This window comes from Ochotona princeps, chromosome 2 (genome assembly GCF_030435755.1).
Source record: "Ochotona princeps isolate mOchPri1 chromosome 2, mOchPri1.hap1, whole genome shotgun sequence".
In the NCBI taxonomy this organism is placed as follows: domain Eukaryota; kingdom Metazoa; phylum Chordata; class Mammalia; order Lagomorpha; family Ochotonidae; genus Ochotona; species Ochotona princeps.
The window spans coordinates 92253932-92281902 of NC_080833.1; the positions used below are offsets into that span (position 1 = coordinate 92253932).

Below are 27971 nucleotides of genomic sequence, written 5' to 3' on the forward strand. Positions count from 1 at the left end.
GGGGGGGTGGGGGGAGGTGGCGGGGTATAGCCGAGAAAATGGAAAGCCGAGAAAATGGGTCAAAGGCAAGGAGGCAGGCAGCGCCTACTGACTGCTGCGTTAAGTGACTTTGTGTTGGGGGGCAGGGAGAGGATGGCCTGGGATAGGCCACAAAACTCAAGAACACAAAGGGGACCACCACACACCTTGCCCTCGCCCACCGCCAGGTGGCAAGAGCGCGTGCCTCAGCGGCTGCTGGGCTTCTCCAAACCCACCCACCCTTCAGGCTCAGACCCAGCCTTCTCACTCCTGCCACCTGCTGGTCATGCCTAAGCAGTCACCTAGATTTGAAGCCTTTCTATGCTTAATTCCCAGTCAGAGTCACCATTAGGCCCGGCTTTATGTCACATTCTCCAGATCTAAATACTCTGTCCCTGCCTCTGGCTCCAGCATCAATTCTTGGAATCCCTCAGGTGCATGGAGGCTCAGGGAAAGGTGGATGCCTGGTTGGCTACCATTGTGCTGAAAGTGAGCAAGTGAACGTGTCAAATGAACCTGGAGGCCAGCAGTAGAGCAAATGGAATGCTCCAGGGATAGCAAAAGGGACTCCAGGCCCCAGGGAGGGCACAGACAGGTGTATTGGCACAGGCAGGGGCACCATGGGGCAGTCGCATTTGCCTGCTGTGTTCCAGAAGTCATGGCCTGGCCTCCAAGGAGAGAAGTTCCCTCAATACTCACTAGGGCATTGGGGCTGATCGCACGTAAGAGGTCTGAGGCTCACAGTGGAGTGCTGGAACTCAATTCCCTGCTCTGCTGCCAACCCCAGCTTCCTTGCCAGCACGGGCCCTGGCAGGTAGTGTATGATGGCTCGAGTAGTTGGGTCCTGCTGTGGAAAACCTGGATTGAGTTCCTGGCTCCTGGATTCAGTCTGGCCCAGTCCCAGCTGATGCAGGCAGTTGAGGAATTAACCAGGGGGTGGGAGCTCTTTCTGTGTCTCAGCCAAAAACAATTCCCGAGGAATTAAGTTGGTTCTGATGGCAAGCATCAACGGCTGCATAAAATGCAGCCCCAACTGCCTGGGCTGGGCTGGGCTAGGCCATAACCCCCATCAGTGTGAGCTGGAACTGGGGGCTTTGCTTGGCTTAGCCAGGCTACAGCACCCATTGGCAAATGCTGAGGTGAGAATGGCCATGCCAGAAAGGGCCGCAGCACTCAACCAGCACACATGAGACCACGGGGTAAGGAAATGAACACAGTAGGGGGTTGCTGAATGGGGCTCCCCTGCTGGACCACTTCTAGTGGTGAGTGTGAAAGCTGGGACTGGGGGCAGACCAGGCTGGGCAGGGCTATAACAGCTGTTGGCCTCATGTGAGCTGGATCAGGGAAAGCCAGACTGGGTTGATTGTTCCTACCGGTGTATACATAAGCAGAGTGGGTATTGGTTGGTTGGTTTTTGCCACAGCATCAGCTGGTAGGGGCTGGCACAGGGGGCAAATTCTATCAAGTTAAACTGCAGAACCACCTGGAGAGTGCAAGATCCAGGAATGGGAGTGGACCCAGTAGGGAAATAGTGGGCACCTCCCTTGTGGGTTACCACTCCAACTGGTGAGCATGAGAACCAGGACTGGGGCAGGCATGACTAGACAGTGACACCCGCTGGTAGGTGTGCTGGCTGGATAGTGGGACTGGTTGGGTTGAACCAGGCTTCAATACCCATTGACATGCACAAGAGCTGAATGTGATGTGGGACAGACTGGACCAGTCTGCTGTACATATTGGCAAGCATGGGAATCAGGGCAGGGGGCAGGACTGGCGGGGGTTATTGGGAGTCACCTCAGCTAGGCTGTAGCTCCCACTGGTTTACATGGCCAAGTATGTCGTGGGCAGGATTGGGCTAGGTTCCAACACCCATTAGTTTGTGTAGAGGACAGGGCTGGGACAGAACTGACCCAGCAATCGCAACCACCAGTGTGTGCATAGGCTGATTGGGGTGACAGACTGTGCCGGATCCTGCAGCAGCAAGCACACACAAGAATCAGGTCTGGGATCGCCCCAGATGAGGTTTCTTTGGGGATCCCTCAACTGAACTGCTGAACTCAGAACTTCAACCATGGAGAGAATTGCAGGGTCCATGGTCTGACCGTGGAATGCTTGTGTCAGAGCTGAGCCGCCGCAGTGGCTCAGTCAGAGCAGTGGGCAGCATGGCCAGTCACACATGGAGGATACGACAGTTACACTGGAGCCTGCAGAGGACACTTGGTACCAGAACAGAAGATGGAGGACAGAGCAAATCAATCCACTACCCCAGCCAAGTATTGGCAGTGAAACTCTGAACGAATGGAGACTCTAAGGTGGACTATGTCAGCCAGTGGATTCTGCAGAGATTTCACCGTGCTTGGAGTGGTGAGATCGGCAGCAACTCAGAACTACTGAACTATCAAAACAACTTTAACAGAGTCCTCGAAGCATGCTCCACATTGGAAACTCTGGGATGGTTGGGAGGCTGGGTGTGGCTTCTTATCTCTCACTTCCCCCAGATGCAAGAAGGAAAAAAGAGAATGTGATAACAATGGTCTTACCCACTTTCCTCTAGCCCTTGACCCTTTGCACCCTAATCAACTATGTAAAGATTATCAACAAAATAAAGAGAAAAAATGCAGCCCCAAAATGAGCACTGTGAAAGTCTTCTCTACTTAATAAAAACCCATCATTTGGTATGCACCTATTTTTTTGATAAATTACTAAAATGCTCTACCATGTACTAGGCACAGCACTGGGGGCAGTGCAGAGATGTAGAAGCCCAGTTTTCCAATCCTCCAATCTAGCAGGGGACATGAAAGAACACGCAGAAGGTGACAAGGGGGGTCCAGAGTCCTTGGATGGAGTGCTCAGGGAAGTTGAAGACCCCGCAAGGTCTCCTCCTCCCCAAATGCAGCAGATATGAAGCTGGAAAGTTTCTAGAAGGCTCCGTTCAGGATGGAAGAAATTTACCTAGGTCCCGGCTTCACAGCCACACACTATGTTAAACAGTATGCATGCGTTCTCTGGGCTGTCCAACACTGATGTGCCAGGGAAAGGCAGCTGGCTCCCACTGAAGGGCAACGAGAGGGTTAATCACAGCCTAAAGCCCAAGTGGCAAGGCCCTGTCCTGAGAGGCCCACCCTGGCTGCTTCACCAAGTTACAGAGGGGTCCCTTCACTTTGTCAGAAATCAGAACAAGATCAACATTCAGGTCTACACAGACTATAAAAATACACTCACTTTATTTTACACAAATGAAGACTAGTAGAGTTCTGGCCTGTGAGAACTCACAAAATTCACAGGAAACAAGCAGTGGAGACCATGTAGGTGCATGTCTCCAGCTGAGCCCAACAGAGGGCGTGAGGCATGAAGACTGCTCTCTTCAGAGAACGTCACAGTGAGCGAGAGAGAGGCATTCACGCGTCCACTCCGACGCCCACGTCCAGTGAGGGTGGAAGTGGATGATCGCCTGCCTGTGAGGCTCAGGGGCTGTGTGCTGATGTCACTATTGGGAAGTGACCTCTTTTCCATTAATCCTTCAACCCAGAGAGGTTGAGTCTCTTGCAGCTCAACCAGCTAATCCACCTCATCCTCTCGGGTCTCTATTCCTGGGGGACTGGCCGTGGGCCAGAATCTGCTGAGGCAAGGCGAGCTCTGGCAGGGACTGTAGTGTTTTGCTACTGAATTCTTGCTCGTTGTCCCAACCTCTTACCTACAGAGACAGAAGAACATCTTCAAATTGCCATTCTTCCTCAAGCCCAACAGTCACCCAGCTGGGTTCAAGCTCCTCAGGAGATGGGAAGAAATGGGATCCCTCCACCTCTCCTGCGGGCTTCCCTCCTTACCTCCTTTGTTTCCATACCCAAGGTTGACATGCCTAACAACTTGGAAACTGGGATGCAGGGGTTGGTTCAATGGGGCAATCAGTCTTACCTTGTGGGTCCTGGGACAGCGACTTTCCTGGAGGGCTGCAGACTGTTACGAGTGGCACTGGTGACAGGAAGATGTGGTCGCTGGGAAACAGGAACTTGGCAGGGGTTATCAAAGAGACAAATTAGCAGAAAGTTCAGCTGACTGTCTCAAAAAAGAAATACTAAATGGAGGCAGAGTTGAGGGTGGGTTCAGTGCCCCCCAAGAAGTTAAATCCAAGAGCCATTGGAAGCCTGGGCTCGGATTCTCTGCCCAGCTGCACATTCTGCTTAACAGTCCTCCCCAGCTTCAAATAGCACGGAAGTGAAGATGGTGGAAGAGTGTGCCCTTGCCAGCCCTCAGAGGGGAAGATCGAGTTGGGCATTTTTTTCGCCCTCATGTCCCCTTTTCCTTACCTCTGTGTCCCACAGCACTGGGTCTGGGAAGCCCTTTCCGAGTTGACAGAGAATCAGGAGGCAGGGTACCCTTGCCAGGTGGCCCACCCCGGTTAGCAAGTGGCATGCGGCTGGCAGGTCTGGGAATGGCTGAGGGAACAGGCAGTCGACTGGAAGATTTAGCAGCTGCTCCCTGTGGCCGTGGCAGGCGCTGAGAGCTGGTGGTAGAAGGCTGTGGGGCCAGACCTGGCCTGACAGGGGCAGGTGGGCCTGGTAGAGGGGAGCATGGGAAATCAGGGTGAACTCCACATCCTCCTTGCTCCCACCCGCCCCCAGCCTTGCTGCCTGCAGGTTCTCACTTGGTGTTGCTCTCACACTGGGCCCAGTCTTCACCCGAACTGGAGGAGTTGATCGGGCAAGAGGAGAAGACGCTGGGCTCTTTGATGCCGGGAACAGATTGCAAGTAGGCGATTCCTGAAGAGAGGGAAGAAATGCTGGACCGGAAAAAGGGTCTATTATGCTTTCTCAAGGGTTTCAGGAATAGCAGTGGGGAGCTGCTTAGATCACAGAAGGGATGGAAGCTCGTGGCCAAAATTTGTTGAGAGTTTACTGCAGACATTACAGAGCTAGGTCAAGTGCTTGGTTGTGGCATCTCTGATCACAACAGTCCTAGACGCAGCATTCACCATTCCCCTGGAAGCCGGTATCATGTCACGCACAGCATGTGCAGGCACATCTCCAACCCCTCCTTCCACAACTCACCCTCTTGAGGCTGGCTGGCCTCTTTCCTGATGCTGCCCGGAGAGTTTTGGCCAAGCCCTTCTTCTCGCCACTGCGATGTCGTGGCGTCAGGCCGCTCGGAGAGGGTGTGCTCCAAGCCAGGGAGCTCACAGTGGGCAGTAGGTCTCGGACGGGACTGTCCTTTAGCACAAAGGTCTCCCGCCGAGGGCTGGCCTTGGCCCGGTGGGAGCCCAGACCCGAAGCAGTGCCCTCCCGCTCCTGCAGGGCGCACTGCTCCAGCTGCGCTGCCAGCCTGTTGGCCTCGTGGAGGATCTCCTCCAGCTTTTCTGGGCTCAGGGGGCCAAGGCTGAGCCTCATTCCCTGGGGAGCAGGGGCCACCACATTCAGGTCACTTCGGTGAGAAAGGCCTCGTCTGGGTGGTTTCTCTGGAGTCGCCCACACTGCCACATCCTCCTCTTCACGACTGGGAGAGAAAACAAATGAGATGCCTTGCCCGCACAGGACTCTAGCATGTAAGAAAGCCTGAACACCCACTCTATACACACACACAAACACAAGATCCTGAGGTCTGTGCTGGCTGTGAAATCTGGCTTCTGGGTGGTGAGAGGCCTGGTTTGCTGAGGTCTAGCAGGTATTTTAAGGGGCCAGTTCAACAGCTCAACCGGCTAAATCCTCTGTCTGCAAGTGCCAGCCTCCCATATGGGCACCAGTTCATGTCCTGGCTGCTCCACTTCCCATCCAGCTTCCTGCCTGTAGCCTGGGAAAGCAGTTGAGGACGGCCCAAAGCTTTAGGACCCTGCAACCACATGGGAGACCAAGAAGAAGCTCCTGGCTCAGCCCTGGCCGTTGTGGCCATTTGAGGGTGAACCACTGGATGGAAGACCCCTCTCTCTCTTTCTCTTTGTAAAATCTGCTTTTCCAATAAAAATATATCAATCTTTTTTTAAAAGGTCTTTTACTATTCACTGACATCAGAGATGATGTCATGGTGAAGTTACAGCAATCCCACTGCCCCTCCTCTGAACCCTCTAAAATCAAACTCCCTTCCCCACTCCTCACCAACAACCATCAGCGGGAGTCAGGCGGGAGTCAAACAGTTGCCCAGGCCTTGCTACTATGTCCAATCCCCGGGGCCACAGGAGTCAGATACAAAGACCTGGTGCTGAAGGAAATGAGTGGGACAGAGGGTGGCTGGTACCTGTCAGACGGTGAGAGCCCTCCAAAGTCCAAGGTCTCATCAGCAATAAACTTGACATCTGAAGGCAAACAAAAATGAATGCCAGCTAACGGTCCCTGACGGCAACCCCAATCCCTCCGGGCTTTCCTTACCTTCCCCCACATCCTCCATGTCCAGCCAGCAGGGGCGAGGGTGTGCTCAGATCTCGGCTGCAGAGAGACCCTACCGTTGCTTTGAGCATCCAACCCGCCCAGGCCTCCCGCTAACTTCACGGGGGCAGGGCGGGGGTCATACAGGAGGCCAAGCAAACGCCCAGAAACAGCACCTGTTCCAATGACCACGGTTCCGCCGCCGATCCCTCTGAAAAGGTGCAGAAGGACCCTCGCCTCGCACTACCCGCGCCCCGGCCTCCTCCCACGTCCCCGCCTTCTTCTCCCCACTACAGTATCTTCTGTGGGTTCTTGTTCTTCCTAAGCCACCTTCCCGGCCCGCAGCGCCACACCTACAACCCACCTGCTTCCACTGCCCGTTTAAATTCACCTTTGCACAAAACAGGTACTGTGTCCCAAAACCTCGTCCGGGGAAGCCGATCCTGAGGGGCGGGGCTCCCTTTGAATCTTTCAGGTCCCACCCACTCCGACCTTACATGCACGGTGATTGGCGGATTATTGGAGGCGGGGCGGAGGCGGGCAGCCGGCCGGAAGTCTGCAGGAGGGGGCGGAACCCGGAGCGGCGCCGGGAGCGAGCGCGAGTGCGCGTGCGCGCGAGTGTCGGGCGTTCTGGCTTCATCTTTCAGGAGGCGAGCCAAGGGGAACGCGGCCCAGAGGGGCGGGGCCTCGTGGTGGCGCGCAACTGAAGGGCCAATGGGCGTGGGCTCAGCGCGCCGACGCACTCGCGCCGGAGGGTTCTCTTCGGTCTGCTGTGGCCACCGTGGGGCAGCTCGAGACCGCGGGAGAGCATCAGGTCCCTGACGCCGTCCCTCGGTCAGCGCGGGCCCCGCCGCCTGCCAGCCTCTTCACGTGTTATTTTTACAAGTTGAAGAAGTCACTAAACATGGACATCTTAGGTCAGCTTGTGTTGAGGTACATGCTCCATTGCGTGTTTGGGCAGGAACATTGGAACCTGAAGTAGCAGAGATGTGAAGGGAGAAAAAGTTTCTCACGGGGAAATGGAAGTTCGAGTTCAGACTTGAAGGTTACAAGTAGAGCAGGCTTGGTTACGAGGCGGCCTTTGTCCTTAATGTGGAAGCCCGTGAGGTTCTCTGTGAACTAGCGGACCTCTTAGCCACGTCCTAAAAATGTAGAGTGAGAAAGCTCCAGCGACAGCCTTAGCCTGTGAACCAGGAGTATGAGCTTCAGGCTCGGGCGCCATTATTTGGCCTCCTGAAGGCTTCTGTGTTTACTTAGTAGTTTTAAGGGCAGGAGTGAGATGTGACTGTTACAATTCCAGGCTGAAACGAATGAGCCCCGCGACTTAGTGGGGTGCTAAGGGAAGGGTGGGGAGGCCCGGAACTTGCAAGTTTATGTGAGGAATCCCAGTGTGAAGAGAATTGGAATCGTTGCTTGCATGATTCAAGGCCCATGAGGCTGAAAAAACTAGAGCCGGAAGCTGCCTTCGGATCAGGTTGTTAATGTTAAAGTGCAGAGTCGAGTCAAGACAGCTAACTGCTTCTACTAACAGTCCAGTGTAGGGAACTGTACTTACGCACCTAAGTGTGTGGGGAAGGAAGTTTTAGCAAACTGGGGGTGAGTTTTCTTTTTTTTATCATCAACTTTCTAGCTTGAAAGCTGTTAGAAGTACCAGAAAACAAAAAAGAATGTAACGTTCTTCTCCAGCAAAACAACAGGATCAGAATATATATTTCAGGTACAAGAGTTCTACATTGAGCATAGGGTCACCATCTGGAAATATTTGATGTTCCCATTACCTCAGTCTGAGTCATGTGTATGATGGATATTTAAGATTTTTAGATAAACATGAATGAATGAAGAATGAATGAATGAATCGCACAGGCTGGTGTGATGGCTCAACAGGCTACTCTTCCCCTGCAAGGGCCAGCATCCCTTTTGGGTGCTAGTTCCTGTGCAGTCATCCAGGAGAAAGAAGATCTTTATCTTTGTTTTTCCTTCTCTCTGTGAATCTGCCTTTCAAATAAAAATAAATCTTTAAAAAAAATCACAGGCACAGAGCTAGGCACAGATATTCTACAACTGCTATGTACACAGATGAAAACAATAAGGATTCCTGTGCCTCTTTAAGTACAGAAGGATTGATTGAGGCCAGAGATCCTGCTCAATTCCAGTCGTTCACTGTGAGGAATATTTGACTGTCAAGGGGTGGCCCTTGAGTAGTTCAGCGTATAGCAAAGGCAGTGGTGACCTGAGGCTCAAAGTCTGACCAATCCTTAGAATATTATAACTCTCTTCTCCCCCTTGATTTCTAGGCCCCACAAGAGGAGGCCTCTTCCTCCTCTGTATGTGGCTGGCTGGCACTGGGCTCCACTCCCTCCCCCTCCATTCCCAAGCAAAGGCTCTGTGGGTAGAGGAGCCGTGCAAATGATGTGCATGACTGCTTTCTCTGTTTTCCTGACGACAGTGGTGCATAACCAGTAACATTCTGGATACATAAGGAAGAAGCTAATTTAGGATGTACAGGGATTGCCTTGTGGCACGGGGGCTTTCCCTCTCACGGTGTACTAGCTGAGAAGGGATGGAATAGACACATCCTGCGCTTCACCTGAAAGTGGGCTCTTCATGCAATTCTCAGCCAAATCATATCCCCTCCTCCTCAAAACCTTGTCTGATGTTGTCTTGTGCAAGTGTTCTTTCTCACGTGCGTGAATCCAACCTAGACCCACGGCAGAAGGGGTTGGTGTTTGCAGTCAGTGACAGAGGTGAGAGGAGTAGGGAGGGCCTTGAATTGGCAGATCTCGTGCAAATCCTAGCTCTGTTGCCTGTCAGCTACATGGCCTTGGATATTTTATAAGCTTCAATTAGTGTTTGTAAAATGATTAAAAGAGGACAAACACTTCAGGCCTGATATGTAGAAGGATATTTAAATGATTTGTTATCTAACAAGCCATTTTTAAAGTTTAGTGGCTGCAAGCAACAGCAGCAATTTATTTGCTCCTGACTTTGCAATTGAGGGAGGGCTCTGCAGGGGCGGCATATCAGTCTTCTACAAGGGACTGACTGGCCTTGATGGGAGTAAACAGTCCAAGCTGCTCACACCTCTTGACCTCATTGCTAGCTGTAAGTCGGGATGCTTTGTTGCCCACCACATGGCCTCTCACAGTTCGGCAGTCTAGCCTGAGATTCTTTCTGCAGACACTGACTTCGAGAGCAAAAGCAGAATCCACTAAATCTCTTCTGGTGTGGGCCTGGAGTTGGTAGAGCACACTTCTGCTGTGTTCTTTTGATTAAAGCAAGTGACATGATTCAAGGGAAGGAGAGCTAGACCCCAACTCTTTATGGGAAGACCACCATGCCCCAAGTAAGGATGGAAGAAATTGTTGCCATCTTTTGTAGACTCCAAATGCCTTCAATATCTGACTCGTAAGTGTGAAAACAAAGCTGAGGCTCCTTGCTTCCACCATAGTGGCCCCTAGGCCCTAGCTTCCGCCATGGCAGCACATAGGCGACCTTGGGGGACCTGAGGACTTGGACTGGGGGCTGGTGGAGTGGAGCAGATGTGGAAGCTTTGTGTTTGGGTGCCAAGCAGGTGAGGGTAGTGCTAGGGCCCCAGGCTGGCATGCTGGTGTGGTGTGGTATGCTGGTAGGACTGTGTTTGTGGATTCATTAATATGCTTAAGTCCCAGCTGGGCAGAGTGGCAGCGTCCCAGGCCAGCACGTGTGCCAGAGGATTGACTCTTTGATCCTGAGTGGATAGGCAGGGCTCCAGGCCAGCATGCCGTCCCACCAGAAAACTGACTGGGGAACCCATGGGCTTGCAGGCACAGGAGCTGTGGATTGATCAGGGAAGGTGGTATGGGAGGTGTGGGAGGGGGAACTGCTGAAAGAGTATGTTGTAGGTAAGGAATGGCTTCTGGGGGACTTCTGCTCACAAGGTCACTGTACTTGCAGGTAAGCAAAGGGGCTGAGACTGGGTGGTTTGGAGGAGGTTAGCTGGAGGACCTTTCTGAGTCAGACCAATGTACCTGCCCATGTGGGAGACGTGAGCTAGGCTCATTAGCATTGACTACCACTGACCACTACCCATGGTACACACCAAAGCTAGAGTTGGGGCTTACCTGGCAGGACTAGATCACAGTACCTGCCAATGAGTGTCAGAATGGGGGACAGGTAGTGTTAGGCTGTGACACTAACCAGCATGTGAGAGAACCAGGTCTGGGGCAGATTCTGTGGGGAGATATATGGGATTATTCCCATAGAACTGCAGAGTCCGCTGGTTTACTCAAGAGCTCGGGTTGGTGAAAGTCTGAGCAAAGCATGACCATGGAACCCTCCAATACTCATGGGTACTGGGGTTGGGAACAGGCCAGGCCAGGCCAGACTGTAGCACTTGTAGGATCACCCAGGAACAGGGTGTGGGGCAGGCCAGACCACAACATCCACCCACACACACAGAGGCCAAGACAAAGGGGGCGGACTATGTCAGGTAAGGACTAGCACCTACTGGTACATGTGAGATCTGGGTGTGGGAGTGGGTCTGATGGGCTGTAGCTCCTGCTAATGAGCACATGAATCAGGGCTGGGTGTTGGTCAGGCCAGGCAAGGCTGCTCCCCTTGTTGGCAAGTGTGTAGGCTGGTTCTGGAGAGAGAGGGGCGGTGAACCTGGCAGGGCTGGGTCAAACCTTAGCACACTGGCACGTGCAGGAGTCAGGATGAAGTGTGGGCCATTGCTGGGATAGGCTGTTACATCTACCAGTTTTCATGAAAGTCAGGGATGGGGGCAGACTGGGCAGGGCTGGGCTGCAGCATCTACTTATGAGAGTTGGGACTAGGGTGGGCTGGACCAGGCCAGGCAAGGCTGCAGCATCTGATGGCAAAGGCCAAGATGGGGGGATGGACTATGCCAGGGTTGGTCAGAACAACCCACTAGCCTGTACAAGATCTGTGGCTGAAGCTAAAGGGATGCTTTGACTGGGTTATAGTTCCTACTGGCATATGTGAGAGCCAGAATGCGGCCAGCAAACTGGGCTGGACATGACTGCGGTATACCTCTGCATGGTGTGGACTGAGTCTGGGGTGTGCCAGACTAGGCTAGGCTCCAGCACCTGCTGGTGCTCGCAAGAGCCAGGGTGGGTGTAAGACTGGCTGGGTTAAGTCTTGGCACCTGCTGAACCAGATGAGAACTGGGTCTTGGGGTGGCCCAGACATGGCTGGGCTGTAGAACCCAACAGTAAGAGTTGAAGTGGGAGTGGGCCAGTCAGGCAAGGCTTCTGTACTTTCCAGGATAGGAGGTGGACCAAGTCAGGCTGGGCCAACCACCTACTGGTGTGTGTGTGAAATTTACCGCAGGGAGGAGATCTGATAGAAGAGCTTGGGGAACTCCTCTGTCAGGACACAGTTCCTGCAGGTGAACACAACAACCAAGGCTGGGAGCAGGTCAGGTAACAAGTTGCAGTACCATCCATCATACCTGTGGTTAGGTCTAGGGGTGGGCCAGGCTAGGCAAGTTCATAACACTCACTGGCAAATGTGAGAACGAGGACAAGGTACAGAACAGGCTGGGTTGGGCCATAACACCACCCAGTTCACTTTAGGGCCAGGACTGGAGGCTGGCTGGGCTAGGATGGGCTAGGCTGCAGCACCCACAGCGTTAGCTGGAACTGAGAGCAGACAGGGCCGTGTTGGACTATAGTACCTGCCAGGAACAGTGAGGTGAGATGAGCCATACCAAACTTGGCCACAGCATCCACCAGCACACGTGAGACCTGGGGAGGGGAGTAGGGGTGAGCCGGTAGGGGTGCAGCAAGGATTCCCCTGCTGGGCCACTGCTCCCACTGGTGAGCATGACAACTGGGACTGGCTGCAGATGAAGCTAGGCAGGGCTAGCACCAGTTGGCCTGTGTGTGAGTTGAATTATGGGAAAGCCAGGCTGAGATAACCAACTGTATTAACTGGTGAATGCATGAGCCAGAGTAAGTGCAAGCTGATCAGGTTTTCCGCAGCATCAGCTGGCAAGTGTTGGGAATGTGGGCAAGTCCTGTCAAGCTAGACTACAGAACCACCTGGAAAGTGCAAGATCCAAGGCTGGAAGTGGGCCTACTAGGGAAACTGTGGGCACTTCTCTGGTGGGCTTCATCTCCCACTGGTGAGCATAAGAACCAGGGCTGGAAGTGGACCTAGCTGAACTAGGTAGGTGGTACCACCCGCCAACATATGTGGGGGCTGGATAGTTGGGTTGGTTGTGCTGAGCTAGGCTGCAGCACCCATTGGTGTGTGCAAAAGCTGAGTGGGATGTGAGACAGACTGGACAAGTCTGTTGCAAATACCATCATGCACAGGAACCATGGCTGGGAGCAGGCCTGTGAGAGTTATTGGGAGTCGTCTTGACTGGACTGCAGTCCCATTGGTGTACATGAGGGCCAAGTATGTGGTGGGTAGAGATGGACTAGGCTGCAGCATCTATTGGTTTGCATCAGAGATGGGGGTGGAGGCAGAACTGACCCAGCAACTGCAACCACTAGCGTGTGTGTAGGATGAAGTGGGTGACAGACTGAGCTGGACTTTGTATTGGCTAGCACACACAAGAGTCAGGTCTCGGGTCACCTCAGAGAAGATCCTCCCAACTGAACTCTTGGGCTCAGCACTCAGGTCAGAGGGAGAATTGCAGGATCTGTGGGCTGACCATGGAATGCATGAGTCAGAACTAGGCCTCCTCAGTTGCTAAAGATGGTGTAGAGGACAGGATGCCCAGATGCACATGGGGGATATGGCAGTCCATTGGGTTCTCACAGGACATCTGGTACCATAACAGAGGATGGAAGACAGAATTAATTCAACAATTTCCTCCGCCAAGCAATTGACAGCAACTATCTGGGTGAATGGATACTCTAAGGTGAATTATGTCAGCCAATGGGCTCATTCTTGGATCCACGAGACTGACAGCATCTCAGAATTATTGAACCCACTTGAGCAGTACCCTTAGAACATGTGCCACATCAGAGATCCTGGGATGACATCGGGTGGCCATTCCCCCATCCCTGGCTACTGATGCAGTTAGGATGCTGGTTTTGGTTTCTCCCTTTCTTTCTCTCTTTCCCTCAGATAAAGAAATAAGAAAAAGAAATTTGGAAACAATAGTCTCATCCACTTTCCCCTCTGCCTCAACCCTTCCCACCCTAATCAGTGGTCCACATGGGCATGCATCCTTCTCAAGTATGTAAATATCATCAAAAATAAAATAATAAAAAAAAAGAAAACAAAGTTAGCCAAGGGACCCTCACCTTCATTCCTTCCCCTATGTTCTAGTCTCTTCAGTGTCATCTCAGCCCTTGAGTCTTAGGGCTCTGTCTTTAATTAGCTATGCTTGTATTTCTGCAGCCTGCCAGTTGTTTCTGTGTGAGAGCTGTGTACCCTGCTATCCTTTTTTATACTAGAAAGCCCATAAAGAAAAGGAGGAAGTAATTTCAATATGTTTTTCCAGTAGTTGGTCCTGTAGGGGTAAATTCAGTTTTGTTATAGACTGTCTAGAGAAAGCACAGTTTTCAAAAACCTCTGTGGAAGATAAGGAAAGAGAAAGAAGTCTCTCAGGATCCTGCGATTCCAGTTGAGCTGAAGGAGTCTTTCACAATTTTTTCCCATATAGAAAAGCTGAAACAGATGGATGCTTATGCACAGAGGATCCACACATTTATTTAGATTAGTTCAAATCAGACATTGTGTTGAAGTTCCTTAAGAATAATCTCGCCACAGCCAGGCTTCCCGGAGACACTGAAAAGAGAAAGTCTGTTGTGGCCATTACCAGCAAACAGCTAGGGCATGTCTAGGACACTGAGGCATCCTTCTTTACAGTCCCTGGGTTCTGGGCTATGGAGTCACCACTTATCCTGTATCATTGCTGGGCGCTGGGCACGGGAGAGGGAAGAGGACAGCCAACACAACGCAACAGCATGAACTCAGAGAAGGGGAACTGCACAGAGAGAACTGCCTCTGCAAGCCAGCTGGCACAGAGAGCTCTCCTGTGCTTTTAATGCATCCCTTAGGGTTTTCATTTACTATCTGTCAAGAATAGGCTTCAACAAATGGCTTGTGGGATTGAGTTCATTCTCAACTTTCATCAGCCAGGAGCTATGAGACAGAAGGGACATTGGGAACCAGTCCTTTTTAATTCTCTCATGAGCTGCATACACACTATTTCTGCTATGTATGATTTAGAAGCTGAAGGAGCTGTCAAATCTGAGTGATAATTTGAGTCTGAATGATGATCTGAGTTGCCCTTTGCTAATCATCTGTTTTCTGGGGACCACATATCCAAATAATTGTTATTGACATACAATGAAAATGGGATTTTCTTCTCTCAGATGGGATGGAATGCATAAACTTTTTTTTTTTTTTTTGGAATGCATAAACTTCTAAGTAAAACACTAGCAAACGAATCTGTATTTTACTATGCTTATAATCCTGAGGTAGGAGCATTTAATTGTCAAAGACAGCTTCATCTGTGCTTACCTTCTTGCTACCCCAAGATGGGGTGATTTATCAATTCCATCACTTTTCAACGGTTCCTGTGGCGTCTTTTCTTGCAGTAACTGTCCAACTCCCTCCCCAAGGGCCTGCTGTTAGGTACATACCATCACTCTCCAAGGACCTCTGGATTTCATTTCTAGTATATGTGCTGCTGAAGCGAGCACTGGATTTCATTTCTATCGCAAGCCCAAGGAGGACAGTGATATAAAGGATGTGAAAAAGTGGATTTCAGCTATGATAAACTCTTTTTGGAGGTGATCATATTCACTTTTGAAAAAGTGGCTTAAAAAGGTGGTCCCTTGTGAATACCTAATTGAAAGACTCAGGAATATAAGTCTGTCCCAGGCTCAACAGTACTAACTATAAACACGAACTGATCCATTGAGACCCTCTATCTCTGCTCTTACCTTTGGTAGGGCATCATGTCCTCTTGGGTAGCCTCAATGAGGAGCTGCAAAAGTTCAGACGTTTCTCAACATTAAAAACTCAGAAAGCTCTGGGAAATCTCCCAGAGCATTGGGAAGGAGATTCTATTTCAGAGATTTTGAGAGTCCATGGTTCTAGTTAGAAGGGCTTTACATAGAGAAGAATGGGACATGTAAATTCATAAACAGACCTTTAGACCTTTAGACATTGCCCACCAGTGTTAAGGTAATGAGACACTTCTCTGCCTTCACACTGCTTAAAGAGATCATTAACTAGATAATTATGATGCAACATAATTAACATAAGTGCAGTGACATAGATCTGAGCAATATGACCGAAATGGACAAATGAAGGAATACTTTAAAAGGCAAGGAGGGGACCCGGCGCAGTAGCCTAGTGGCTGAAGTCCTTGCATTGCATGGACCAGGAATTAAATATGGGCACCAGTTTGTGTCCCAGCTGCTCCACTTCCCTTCCAGCTCCCTGTTTGTGGTATGGGAGGAGAGTAGAGGATGACCCAAAGCCTTAGGCCCTGCACCTATGTAGGAGACCTGGAAGAAGCTCCTGCTCCTGACTTTGGATCGGCTCAGCTCCAGCCACTGCGACCACTTGGGAAATGAACCAGCAGATAGAAGATATTTTTCTCTGTCTCTCCTTCTCTCTGTAAATCTGCCTTTCCAACAAAAATAAATAAAAATAAAATAAAAATAAAAAATAAAAGGTAGGGAGGTTGTGCAGTAGCCTCTTTAAACTAATCAGGGGAGAAAGTAAAATAAAACCTAACAAACAGCCGCAGTTTTCCTGGATGGAGTCAGAAGATTGTTCAAAGAAAAAATGATCTGAACGGAGGTAGGGGATGCTTCCAACACGCTGCCAGCTGCGTATGGATCAGCACTGGAAATGTGGGGTAAACCAGTTACCTCCCTATGCTTTACATTCCTCTGCAAAGCAGAGAGCGTGAGTCTGTATCACAGAATTGTGAAGGAAAGAGATGAGACAGGGATAACAAACATGGCTGCTCAAACACATCTTGATAATGACAATGAAAGCCTGCAGACAGTAAATCCTTCTCCATCTGGGTTTGTGTCTTTGGTCCCTGACTGCCACTTGTAGAGAGCTGAGATGATTGGCAGGAGTTCTTCTCCTGACCTTACCTTGCACATCTACTCGACAGTCCACAGATGCCTCCCCCAGGGGGTTAACTGCCTTGCAGGTGTAGATGCCTCCATCAAAGGGACCTGGCTTGCGGATTTCTAGGGAGCAGACTCCCAACTGACTGAGGGCTCTGTACTTGGGATTGCCTTGGATATCCATCTTGTTCTTCAACCAAATGATCTTGGGCTGGAAGACAAAAGATAATGGGGAACAGGGTTTGCAGTAAGAAAAAAAAGTACTTAAGAGGATTTACTTCTCTATTTGAAAGGCATAGTGACAAGATAGAATGTGGGAGAGAGGGAGAAAGACGTTGATTGATTTTCTGTCCACTGCTTCACTCCCCAAATGGTCTCAAAAGCTAGAGCTAGGCTGGGCCAAAGCCAGATTCTGTCCGGGGCTGCCCTGTGGGTGGCAGGAACACAGTTAATTGGCCCATCATTTGCTACCTCCCAGGCACATTAGCAGGAAGCTAGATCACAAGTGTGGAGTAGCTGGGACTCAAACTGGCATGCCCATGTGGGATGTCAACTAAATCTGCCATACCCTATCATGTCTAGAAACAATGGTTCTCTGGAAGGCTGACACCGTTTATGTGGTGGTAAGGGGTTCTTCTTCCGGAATTTCCAGCATCTTCCAAGCTCATTTTCCTTGATCAAAAAGAGCATCTAGATCTTTGCCTTTTTCATTCCATGTTGCCCAAGCAGCCCCTCATGAATCATAAGCACTAGGGACAAGGCCTGTTCCTCCTCTTCCTCCTCCTCCTCCTCCTTCTTCTTTTTTGCATGTGCACTGTGACTCATTCATAGTTCATTCCACTGTCAACTTCTCAGTCAGTCCTGTCCCCTCCAGTTAGAAAGTAGCTTCCAGAGTGGGTTTGTTGACATTCCCCTGCTGAGATATCCATCTCTGTGCTGTCCGGCTCAGGACTTGTAATTCAAAAGATGCACGTTAAAGGCTTTTCCTGGTGTTTTAGGCCACATGTGCAGCGCAGTGACCAGACTGAAAATGTGCAGAGAGCCTTACTCAGGCTCAACTCCAGACAGCTTGCATGTGACAGGCCCTGAATAGATGTGCGGGTCAGAAACCCGTAGGACTCCATCAGTACTACCAGATAAAGAACTTGAAGCTCACACCCAATTGCCAGCGGATCAGCAAGTGACAATTTCATATATCAGGAATGAACACTAAAAGGAAACATCATTTACATCAGTCCATCTTGGGTTATAAGAACTGTTTCTAAATAACCTGTTGAAGCAGACAGATGGGGGTGATGATCACAGATGCAGCATTAGAAGGCTCTGCAACATGGCTAAAGTTTGGAAAGAACAGGAGGAGGAAGTATCTTTGCGCCACACTCCCCAGAGTCCCACACTCACCCTGGGAGAGGCACGGACACAGCAGAAGAGCTGGGTGTCGTAGCCCATGATTGTAGTGCAGTCTGCCAGGGGATGGGTAAATTTCGGGGCTTCCGAGAAGTCGTGCTGGGCAAACCCCTTGGTCTTGTAAACAGTAGCTGCAGACACCAAGAAGGTTCATGATATGGCATCTGAGATCACCATCCTCCTTCACCTCTTTGTCCCCGTGTGTTCCCAAGTCATGGCCTCTGGGCCTTCCTTACCTGCTTTCTGGATGTGGGCAAGATCGGCAGTGATGGAGGCTGTCTCACTGAGTCCACACTGGTTTTCAGCAAAGACACGAAAGGCATAGGAGTTGCCCACAATGAGGTTGGAGACAGTGCAACTGGTCCGGTGATAACGCTCCAGCACTGTGAACCACAGCTGCAGGGTCCCACAAAGTAGACCTAGCACAAGACCTCTTCCAGAAGGTCCTATTCTTCCCTCCCTCCTTCCCAGCGGGGCCTCACCCCTGATTTTGTGTCAGCCTTCTGCACCGTGTATCCCAAGAGTACTGTGTTGCCTGTGTCTTGGGGAGGTGTCCATTCCAGGGTCGCGTTGAAGCCCCAGACATCCACCAATTTAATACTCTGAGGAGGGCCTGGCCTCTCTGAAAGTGCAAGCCGTAATAACTTACACAGTACAACCCACATGCACTGACATGACCTCAGCAGGCTCTCGGGTCTCTCTCTGCAACATACACACACACCTCCCCAGCCCATTCCTCCCCTTGTCCATTGTGTCCCAGGCTTGGGGTGAGAGTGTCACCCAGCTTGTCCAGCTCTCTGAGACAGCTCCTCTTCAGCCTGAACCATCCCATCTTTCACACTACCCATCCCCCAAGGGTACCGATCACCAGGATGTCAATGGTGGCTGTGGCCTCCAGACCACCCAGCTGCACACGAAGTTGATAACAACCCGAGTCAGCACGTCGGGCCTCTCGGATGAAGAGGATAGAGTCTCGCTCCCCATTCCGCACGCTCACACGACTGGCATCCAAGGCACGGCCATTGTGAGTCCAGGTGGCTTGAGGTCGGGGCTTGCCCTGAGGGGTTGAGAAAAGGCTGAGCATACTCAAGAAGTTTCTCAAGTCTTCTTGCTTTGAGGGATCCAATCCCCAGGTCCAGGGGGTGACTTAATGTTAAGCTGACAATTCCTTGAGTGAAAGCTTGATGGAGTGTTTAAGACTTCCTCCTTGGAGCAGCAGTCTGAGGATCATGGGAAAGAAGATGACTGCGTGTCCCCTGCCCCCTGGGAGTTTAGGGCATGGACACTCAGGGCAGCTTGAACAAGCTAAACAGCTGCCCAAACTTCTGAGAAACCTCCAAACTGATAAGTTCCCAGCCCTCTGAGGATGGAAGTGCATGGGTTAGCCTCATCTCATCTCATGGGGCATGCCTGGCCTTCCCCAAGTCCACCTTTAGGAGTGCAGAGTGGATAGATCATTTGGTCTCAGATGGCTGCTCCTGTGGCCACTTTCTGGTCAAATATGGGAAGACTACCCTTCTGCTCACAGGACTCCCAGCACCTATTTCCAAATCAATACCCAGACCCTCGTCCTAGCTGTGCACATAGAGTGGGCCTGATGGTGATCACCTGGAATGGAATCAGCAGGTTCACAGTGTCCCCAACCTTCCGGACATAGGTCTGTCTCAGGGCCCGAGGTAGCAAGATCTTGGGGTGCTCTGAGGGAAAGAGAAAAAGAGAGATATGGATACTTGGAGGAAGTGGATACTGCATCCAGCTGTGGGCCCAGGCACTGTGCACCAAACTGAACCAGTCCCTGAGGGAAGAGAAAGATTATTACCAGCATTTTGTTGGAACTTGGGGTTGAACAGTTAAGTAAGGTTCCCCTGGGAAGCCTAAAACTCAGAAAACAGGAGTGCAGCTGATACGTACAGCAGTGCAAATGAATGTGTAACTCTCTTGACTTTTCATAAGCACAGAATTTTTTTTTTCCTATTTGTGTACCAGTGTGGACTGCGTAGTTTGTGTTCCCAGCCCTTTTCTATGCTCATCCTTACTCAGCTTTTATCAAGGCCATGGTCATTGTTAATCTTAACCTCCCACTTTGGTGCAGAATAGAACAGGAGAATGTTTTCCCTTCCATAGGCAGAGTTAACATGGTGAAGTTAAGTCCTGCAGCCACTTCACCCACTGCCGCCCTCCACTTCCACCCCCAGACAGCACTGAGGTCATTGAAGAGCGAGCCAGGTGTTTGGGCCCCAGCCTGCTCTGGGGTGCCTGCCTGGTGACCAGTCAGTGAAGGATCACATGATACACCCAGAATCTGGGAAGGATTAGGTCTATCACTTGCTCCCCCTTGATCCTGCCCCATGTGAAACACAGATTAGATGACATTTATTGGCTTCCAGAAGGAAAGCAGAAGACATGATGGAAAGTGCTAAACAGGAGGTTTGGAGAAGGACCAGGTGTGACTTCTCTCCTCTTGGGGCTGCCACAGTGTATACATGCCACCTGGGTTGCCACGGGGGCCTTGGCTGACACTGTGGCTTGTTGTCAGTCTTCTCAGGATGGCTGGGCTGTCTCCTCCTTTTACAGGCAGAGACAGTCTTCTGCTGTTGTAGAAATTGACAGCACTTGAGTTCCCACCAAGAACCCAGGCCTGCCTGCCATGACTCAGTTCTGGCAGTTATACCCACTCCACCCTAGGTACATTCCTGTGGCAAACAACAGGACTGCTGGCAAGTGAATTCCAAGCTGTTTGATAATGTACATTTCTTTGTACAGACATCCCAGAGGATTTACTCCAGTAGGAGGGTGTTTACTGTTTAAATGTGTGCATCATATGAGTTAGAACTGCCATGGATGAAGCTGCACCTCCATCGGTAGCTCACTGCCTAGAGAGCTTCATTCCCGTAGCCATTCCCCCACCCCACTACCAGCTCATGATCATGCGTCCTTTGTAGATGAACATAAACATGTCCAAGTGGTGCATGTCTCATTCATCACTGCGTCACTTCAGTTTTTACCTGGGCAGTGCCCATCTTATCTGCAGCTAAGAGGATGAGCTGATGGGGGCTAAGCTTATTCAGAGCTCTGTCCTCTCTCTGTTTTGCCTAGGGCCTGAGTCCCTAGTAGGAAGAATGGGGCAGGGGTAGGGCCCCAGGCAGCTGCGTGCCTCTGTTCCTGGTGCCCTCTTGGCTTGGGGTGGGGCATGTAGAACAGAAGACGTGTTTATGATGTGTTCTCCTACAATCGTGCTGGCAGGCAGCCAAGGAGTTGAAAATAGGCAGATAGTTTTTTTTTTTTTTTTCTGTCGGGTGGAGGGCTGATGGAAGGGTCAAAATCCTGTCTTATTGGGCTTAGTTCCCCACTGTTGAATGGGGAAATAACCCCCCACTTGGTGGGGGAGAGAGTTGGAGAAAGGGTGAATTTTCAGAGCCGTGATGGGCCTTTGGTGAGCACTGGAGCAAGCGGAGGGCTGGAAGTAAACTGGTGCAGAGGAAGGCATGGCTGGATCCTCCTCCCACCTCAACTGATTGTGCAGTTACCCTGTGACCTTAAGATCCCACCTCCCTCTAGGACTGGATTTGAAGGGCCCATTCTCTGAGCATGGTCTGTTGTCTACTGAGCGCTGGCTACCATAGTTGGGGCACTGACGGCAAGCTTGCTCTGCAGGGAGGAGGCCAAGAAGGGCAGGCAGAGGGATCTACACAAGGACTGTGGAGGGCTGAGGTGAGGACCGGACCCAGGCCCTCCTGCCTGGGAGAGGTGTCCTTGAGCCCTCCTATGCTCAGATCACAAGTAGGAAGTAGGCTTTGTGGATGGATGCCTGCTGTTTGTACTCACACCTAGTGCTTCTTTTGTTTGTTAGATAAATACCTCTGGAAACATTTGCATTCTTCCACCCAAATTAAAGGGAAAAGTGAAAGATATTGGTAGCTGTGGAACACAGACTGACGTGATGGGAGTTGGGCGAGGGTGGACCGAAGGTGCCCTAGATCTCCAGGGGCCCAGCTAAGCAGATGGGTAGGTGCTGCCTTCCTCAGGGGGCTCCTGCCCAGCTCTTTCCTGGTCACCAGACTACCCCTGCTCTTGGATACAAGTAGGTGAGGACTGCGCGCTCAGCAGAATCCCAGGGGGAGGGCTGTGAGGACAGCTGACAAAGCACCCAGGCCAGGCTGAGGCTGCTGGAGATGGTGTGACAGTTGCTGGTACTGCCAGCAGCACCTCCGGCTCAACCCAGGCAGCAATCTGACCCTTTCCTGAGAACCTTAACTCGGGCTCATTTAAGGCTTCTTTTCACACATCCCAGGCAAATGAGGTGTAAATTGTATTGACCTTGGGTAAGGAATGGCTTCCCCCACCCCATGCCCAAGGTCTTTTTCCATGTCCGATGCAAGGAGGAATGGGACCCAAAGCCTAGAGGCCTGCAGCAGAGCCCCAGCTTTTCAGACCCGGCTTGTGACAGCCAGTTCGGTTTCTCCCCCTTCAGTGCAGGGAAAAATCACTGTGACAAGTCCTTTGAGAGCCAGTGGCTTCTCAGCTTTGTTACTTTCAGCTTTGTTGTTCTCTCAGATAGAATGCTGTCTAGTTCTTTCACAAAAATTGTCAGAGAATGATCGGGCAAGCTTTTGGCACAGCTGGCAAGACACCTCTTGGGACCCACACATCCCATACTGGGGTGCCTGGTTCAAGTCCCAGCTCTGTCCCTGCTGATGTGCATCCAGAGAGGCAACAGGTGGTACCTCAAGTGGTTAGTCCTTACAACCTGTGTCAGAGATCAAGTTGAGTCTCTGGCTCCTGGCTTTGACTTGGCCCAGTTCTAGCTGTGGTGGTCATTTGGGGAGTGAACCACTGGAGCAGAGCTGTCTGAGAGACTCTGTCTCTCAAATTAGTTAAAAAAATTGTTAGACTACTTGAAGTTCTAAGACATTGATTTCTCTTGAGTAGAAAATGCTGTCCAATATCAACTCTAGTTTTATTCTGCTGAAGTTGATGCTTGTTTTCTTCTATTCTCATGGGAAATAGTTCACATCCTCTTACAATGTTTCTCCACCCATTTAGAAATTTTGTTCTGGCAGTTTCCTAAGGGCTATGGAGTTTAGACTGCTTACTATTAGATACATCTTGGAAAGCGAAGAAACAAGATAAAAACATTGGAGGGGTTAATAGGAGTGTGCGTCTGTGGTTTGTGTTTGTATTTGTGTGTGTCTGACTATATGTAAGTTTGTGTATGTGTTTGTGAGTGTGTGAAAGTATATGTGGGGCCCGGCGCCGTGACCTAGCGGCTAAAATCCTCGCCTTGAAAGCACCAGGATCCCATATAGGCACCAGTTCTAATCCTGGTAGCTTCACTTCCCATCCAGCTCCCTGTTTGTGGCCTGGGAAAGCAGGAGAGGACAGCCCAAAGCCTTGGGACCCTGCACCCGCGTGGTAAACCTGGAGGAAGTTCCTGGCTCCTGGCTTTGGATGGGCACAGCACTGGCTATTGCTGTCACTTGGGGTGTGAATCATCAGGTGGAAGATCTTCCTGTCTGTCTCTCCTCCTCTCTGTATACCTGACTTTGTGATAAAAATAAATAAATCTTGGAAAAGGAAAGGAACAAGTAAATTAGGCCAGATAAGGCTTTGAAACTAAATAGAGATTTCCAGGGATCCAATAAAGCATCTGCATTTCTTGTAGGAACATTCACAGATGCTTGAAATATGACCATGACCTGCGTGGAGGATTTTGGCAGGAAAAAAAATGTGGTATCCTCAAAAGTACCTTGTGAAAGGTAAGAGGTCACCTCCTTGAAGACCATGAAATTGATGGGACTTCTCTGAGAAAGATTCTGGCATCTTAAGCTGGTGCTCATCATGCTGTATGAGTGGCTGGGGGTCGTCCTGACTCACTGGCACTCTCTCCAACCCTGCTGCATTCCTAACGTCTAGTCATTCCGGTGCCCACATGCCTGGTCATTTCAGCAGTTGCTGGCCCAACTCCTGCAGGGCCTATTGCAACCTGGCCTGCCTGCCATTCCTGCATTGATTGTGTCCCCTCTTGTTCAGCCATTGGCCCCTGCACTCATCTCTAATGCTGGAACTGCAATCGCTTTATGATCCATATTGCGAGCATCTCCGGGTTTCATCATCACCCCTGTGACATGGATGGCTAATGTCCACCAAAACTTTGTTATCTCTTCCAGGGTGTAGTTAGCTCTGAGAAGCAGCTGCCCAGTCAGGGATGTTTCCAGCCCTGCTTGCTGTATGACCAGGCGTCTAGTTTTTGCCAAGGAAATATGAGTGGAAATGGTGAACATAATTTCTGGGCCAAGAAGTGAGTTTTCTGTTTCACTCATTTGCTATAGCTGTATGCATATGATCACAGGACCCTAAGGAAAATGGCCAAGCCACAAGATGAAACAAGCCTGAACCTCTGTGTTACTTTAGGGAGATAATTACCCGCTAAACAGAAACATTTGTTGTTCAGCTATTATGCTCAAAAGAACTCTTGCTTCTGAGTTCTGTTTGTTTCATCAACTAGGGTTCCAAATGCAATTTCTGTCCCTTTACTCATATCCTCTGACGATCCCACATTAGCAATTCTTAAGCATCATTAAGATCTATGATCCATTTTCCTGTAACCCTTTCATTTTCTAGGACTTTCCTCTCCACCAACACAGATTTCTTGGTCTCTCTCCCTCTCTTTCTTTTTTTTTTTTTAAGACTTATTTTATTTTTATTGCAAAATCAGATACATAGAAAGGAGGACAGAGAGGAAGATTTTCCGTCTGATGATTCACTCCCCAAGTGAGCCGCAACAGCCGGTGCTGTTCCGATCCAGAGCCAGGAGCCAGGAGCCTCCTTCGGGTCTCCCAACGGGTGCAGGGTCCCAGAATTTGGGCTGTTCTCGACTGCTTTTCCAGGCCACAGGCAGGGAGCTGGATGGGAAGCAGGGCTGCTGTGATTAGAACTGGTGCCCATATGGAATCCTGGCACTTGCAAAGTGAGTACTTTAGCAGCTAGGCCACCGTGCCAGGCACTCTCCTTCTCTTTCTTTTTAAAAGATTTATTTTTATTGAAAAGTCAGATTTACAGAGACAAAGAGAGACAGATACAAAGATCTTCTATCTGCTAGTTCACTCCCCAAATGGCTGCAATGACTGAAGCTGAGCTGATGTGAAGCCAGGAACCAGAGCTGATCTGAAGTCAGGAACTAGCAGCTTCTTCCAGGTCTCCCACATGGGTGCAGGGTCCCAAGGCCTTAAGCAATTCTCTACTGTACTCCCAGGCCACAGACAGGGAGCTGGAAGGGAAGTGGAGCAGCTGGGACATGAACCAGCACTCTTGGTCTCTTTTGTACCCTCTTACATACTCACTCAAATCCCCTAATCCTTTTCCCTCTGCACTGTACACCCCGGCCAACACCCGACCCTAGTTAAACAAACTTTGCATCCAGTTAGTGTCTGCATCTTTACAGAACAGCATGACTCAGGCAAACATAAAACCATGCTTCCTCTACAGCCATCAAACAGGGACCACTATATCCAAAAGGACCCTGGCAGTGCCATTGACTTCCCTGGTCCGTGCCATCTTTTTTTCTCCCAGGTGACTATCACACACCTTCCTCTTCTCAAGCCTCCAGACTTTCTTCCACATTCTAATTTTCAGATGTTATTCTTGCTATTTTTATTACCACAGTCTCCAGAGAAGTACTGATCAGGTCAGCCCTGCCCTGGCTGCCCATTTGTCTTGCACTCAAGGTGTACAAAGTGGCCCAGTTTTCTCTCCAACCTGAATCCTACTGCTGTCTTCCTGACTGTGCTACAACTGCAGTGACCCCAACTCATGTGGCACACTCCTGCTCAGGCTTGGCATTTGTTCTGTGTGGAAAATGCCCTGCCCGGCAACACCTGTGTGCATTGCTCTCTCATCTCCTTTAGGTTGATGCTCACATTTCCTGCTATGAGGTCTTCGTGGAAGATCCTGAGTGAAACAGCAAGTTTGAAGGCTTCCGACCACCAAAACTTTCTGTCCCCTTAACTTGCATTATTTTTAGTGCAGTGACCATTGCTAACTTTTGTCACTATAACTCCATGAGGAGGACAGTTTTGCCTATTTTATGTTCAGTTCTATAAGGCATGCACCTAGAACAGTGCCTGGCATATAATAGACACAAAAGGAAGGAAGGAAAAGAGGGAGGGAGGGAAAGAAGGTCACTCCTAGGCACTTCCCATGGCTGGAAGAACAGTTCAGATTAAAAGGGGGCAGAGAACCCATGGAAACAATTATGTTGAAGTCATGGATGGGCTGTCCTTCCTGTCTCCATGTTGAGGTGCAGGCTGTTCCCCTGTCTCTCACTGTTTTGGGAGCTCCCCAGGACCTGGGATCTCAACACAGGGCTGAGGACAGACACAGGCCCGTTGACCACTGCCAGCCACTTAGAGGGCTTGCTTGACTAAAAGCTCAGGATTGGCCGGTTTCAGTTTATGTTGAACTTGCTTTTTTTTTTTTTTGCTTCTGAAGCCTGCACTACATGCCATGCTCTCCTAGAGCTCCCTATAAGGAAGAGGAGGAGTTCAGAGGAATAAAGTCTTTGGGACTTTCAGGAAACTGGTCCAGGTCCCTGGCATCCTGAAGGATCTTTGGACAGGCTTCAGCAGTTCTATGAACTCTGAGAACATTTCTTTTTAGGGTATATTTTTTCCTGGAGCAAGACTCTGGCGCTTTCATCAGATTTTCCAAAGGGTCCGTATCCATCTAGGAGTTAAGACAAGGGCTTAGTTCAACACCGCAGTTACAGTTGGGAAAATGGAGGCCCAGAGAAGTGGACTGACTTGCCTTCAGACGTAGGAAAGAGTTAGGGTTTTGACTTGCTGTCGGCCCTTCCCAGGTAGCTAAAAGACATGCACAGGCTCTGTAGAATGTCAGGCAGTGTCCTTACTGCTTGTGATCTGTGGGATGGCGCTGAGTCTGAGCTGTTGGGTGCTGCTGACCCTCGTCCCTGCCATGTCAGAGCAGCTACAGGGGAAGGTGAGGCTGTTCAGGCTGTGTGTGTGTGGCCTAGGTCAGTGACTGTTAGGAGATGATCGCCCACAGCAGCCCACTCTGCAGCCAGCGGGAGGCACGAGTGAGGTGTCTCCTGCCCAGGGCTTTGGGAACCAAAGTCAGAGTTTTGTCCTGGCTCTGATTGTCCCTCTACTTGTGGCTTCTTGAGGACAAAACTGGTTTTCTGCATCAATTACTCCAACTTAATGTGTTCACATAATTTGTTCCCCCTACCTCTTCTTCCATGAGACAGTCTGCTTTGCCCTTGATATTCAAATAGCTTTTGCACACCCAGCCCTTTACTAGGCTGCTCAGCGCTTCGCCTCTCAGTTGCCACTGCTCATTGGTCTGACTGTACTGGTTACTACCTCACCCTCGGTCCCTTTCCTGTGGCCATTAGTTGATCATGTCCTCCTAGTCCCCATGACACGCATTGTTCTTAAAAGGTAAAAACAAATTGCTTTAAATTAAATATAAAATACCATAAATGCCATTCACTTGACTTGCCAGTTAAAAACAAAATTCCAGCAGACACACTCGAGTACCAGCAAGGCTACATCCAAGAGGAGCAGGGCGGGGCACAAGGAAGGAAGGATCCCTGTGCCCCAGAAAGTGAGCCAGACCTGAGAAAACCCAGCAAGGTGCAGTCAGGGCGGTGCACCTGTCCTCTCCCACTGCCCTGGCCTCCCCAGCCTCACCTTCTACAGCGGGTAGGAGCTGGACCGGGGAGCCGCCAACCACCCGTCCACCTTCGGCATCTGCTGGGTTGATGACTCCCACCTTCAGTGTGGATTCTGAGGCTGCCTCCAGTGCTGTGAGTGCTTCCATACTGGGCCTATCCCAAGGCTGGTCTCCAGCTGCAGATTTTCACTGTTGCTGTTGAGCGAGGGGCTGAACACCTGTTCCCGGGCTGGCCTCCCCTGGGGTCCTGGCCACAGGATTACATAATGGGGCTGGACTTTCCTCACCCAGCTCCTCCCAGTGGAGGGCTGAAGTAGGGGCTCAGGATGAGGTTGGGGGGATCAGAGAGGAGCTCAGAATAGCCACAGGAGGAGGGCTGAGGTGGACTTGTTATCTTGAGAGATGACACCTCTCGCAGCACAAGGGCAGGGCTCAAGTACGC

General features: G+C 50.5%; 2 protein-coding genes across 7 annotated transcripts; both read right to left on the reverse strand.

The window, feature by feature from the left end:
• Positions 1–3211: 3211 nt before the first annotated feature.
• Positions 3212–6868, reverse strand: PSRC1 (proline and serine rich coiled-coil 1). 5 transcript variants are annotated; one of them, XM_058660899.1, is made up of 8 exons: positions 6763–6868; positions 6375–6431; positions 6244–6301; positions 5067–5508; positions 4664–4778; positions 4326–4574; positions 3934–4027; positions 3212–3712 (listed from the first exon to the last, which is right to left on the reverse strand). In XM_058660899.1, the coding sequence occupies exons 2-8, from the start codon at positions 6391–6393 to the stop codon at positions 3709–3711; spliced, it is 981 nt and encodes a 326-aa protein (XP_058516882.1). In that variant the 5' UTR covers positions 6394–6431; positions 6763–6868; the 3' UTR covers positions 3212–3708. The 5 variants fall into 5 exon arrangements, with proteins under 5 accessions (XP_058516882.1, XP_058516881.1, XP_058516884.1 ...); XM_058660898.1 differs by having other exon boundaries at positions 6375–6582; positions 6763–6844; XM_058660901.1 differs by having other exon boundaries at positions 6736–6817.
• Positions 6869–13943: 7075 nt separating this feature from the next.
• On the reverse strand, positions 13944–27863 carry MYBPHL (myosin binding protein H like). Of its 2 annotated transcripts, none has more exons than XM_012925978.2 (9): positions 27547–27862; positions 19448–19536; positions 18701–18896; positions 18322–18461; positions 18076–18235; positions 17834–17970; positions 16457–16643; positions 15284–15327; positions 13944–14120 (listed from the first exon to the last, which is right to left on the reverse strand). In XM_012925978.2, exons 1-8 carry the CDS (start codon positions 27674–27676, stop codon positions 15317–15319), a joined length of 1050 nt encoding a protein of 349 aa, XP_012781432.2. In that variant the 5' UTR covers positions 27677–27862; the 3' UTR covers positions 13944–14120; positions 15284–15316. The 2 variants fall into 2 exon arrangements, with proteins under 2 accessions (XP_012781432.2, XP_058516886.1); XM_058660903.1 differs by lacking the exon at positions 13944–14120 and adding an exon at positions 14781–15024 and having other exon boundaries at positions 27547–27863.
• Between the last annotated feature and the right edge of the window lie 108 nt (positions 27864–27971).

Bases quoted from the DNA above. Each gene is read 5' to 3' on its own strand.
- MYBPHL (XM_012925978.2), bottom strand. From the start codon at position 27,676: ATGGAAGCACTCACAGCACTGGAGGCAGCCTCAGAATCCACACTGAAG. The intron at 19,537-27,546 runs GTGAGGCTGGGG...TCTTTCCCTCAG, and splicing joins GCTCCTACCCGCTGTAGAAG to AGCACCCCAAGATCTTGCTA. The intron at 17,971-18,075 runs GTAAGGAAGGCC...TGGTGTCTGCAG, and splicing joins TGCCCACATCCAGAAAGCAG to CTACTGTTTACAAGACCAAG.
- PSRC1 (XM_058660899.1), bottom strand. The intron at 4,575-4,663 runs GTGAGAACCTGC...CCCCTCTACCAG, and splicing joins CAGTGTGAGAGCAACACCAA to GCCCACCTGCCCCTGTCAGG. The intron at 4,028-4,325 runs GTAAGGAAAAGG...ACCCCTGCCAAG, and splicing joins CAGTGCTGTGGGACACAGAG to TTCCTGTTTCCCAGCGACCA.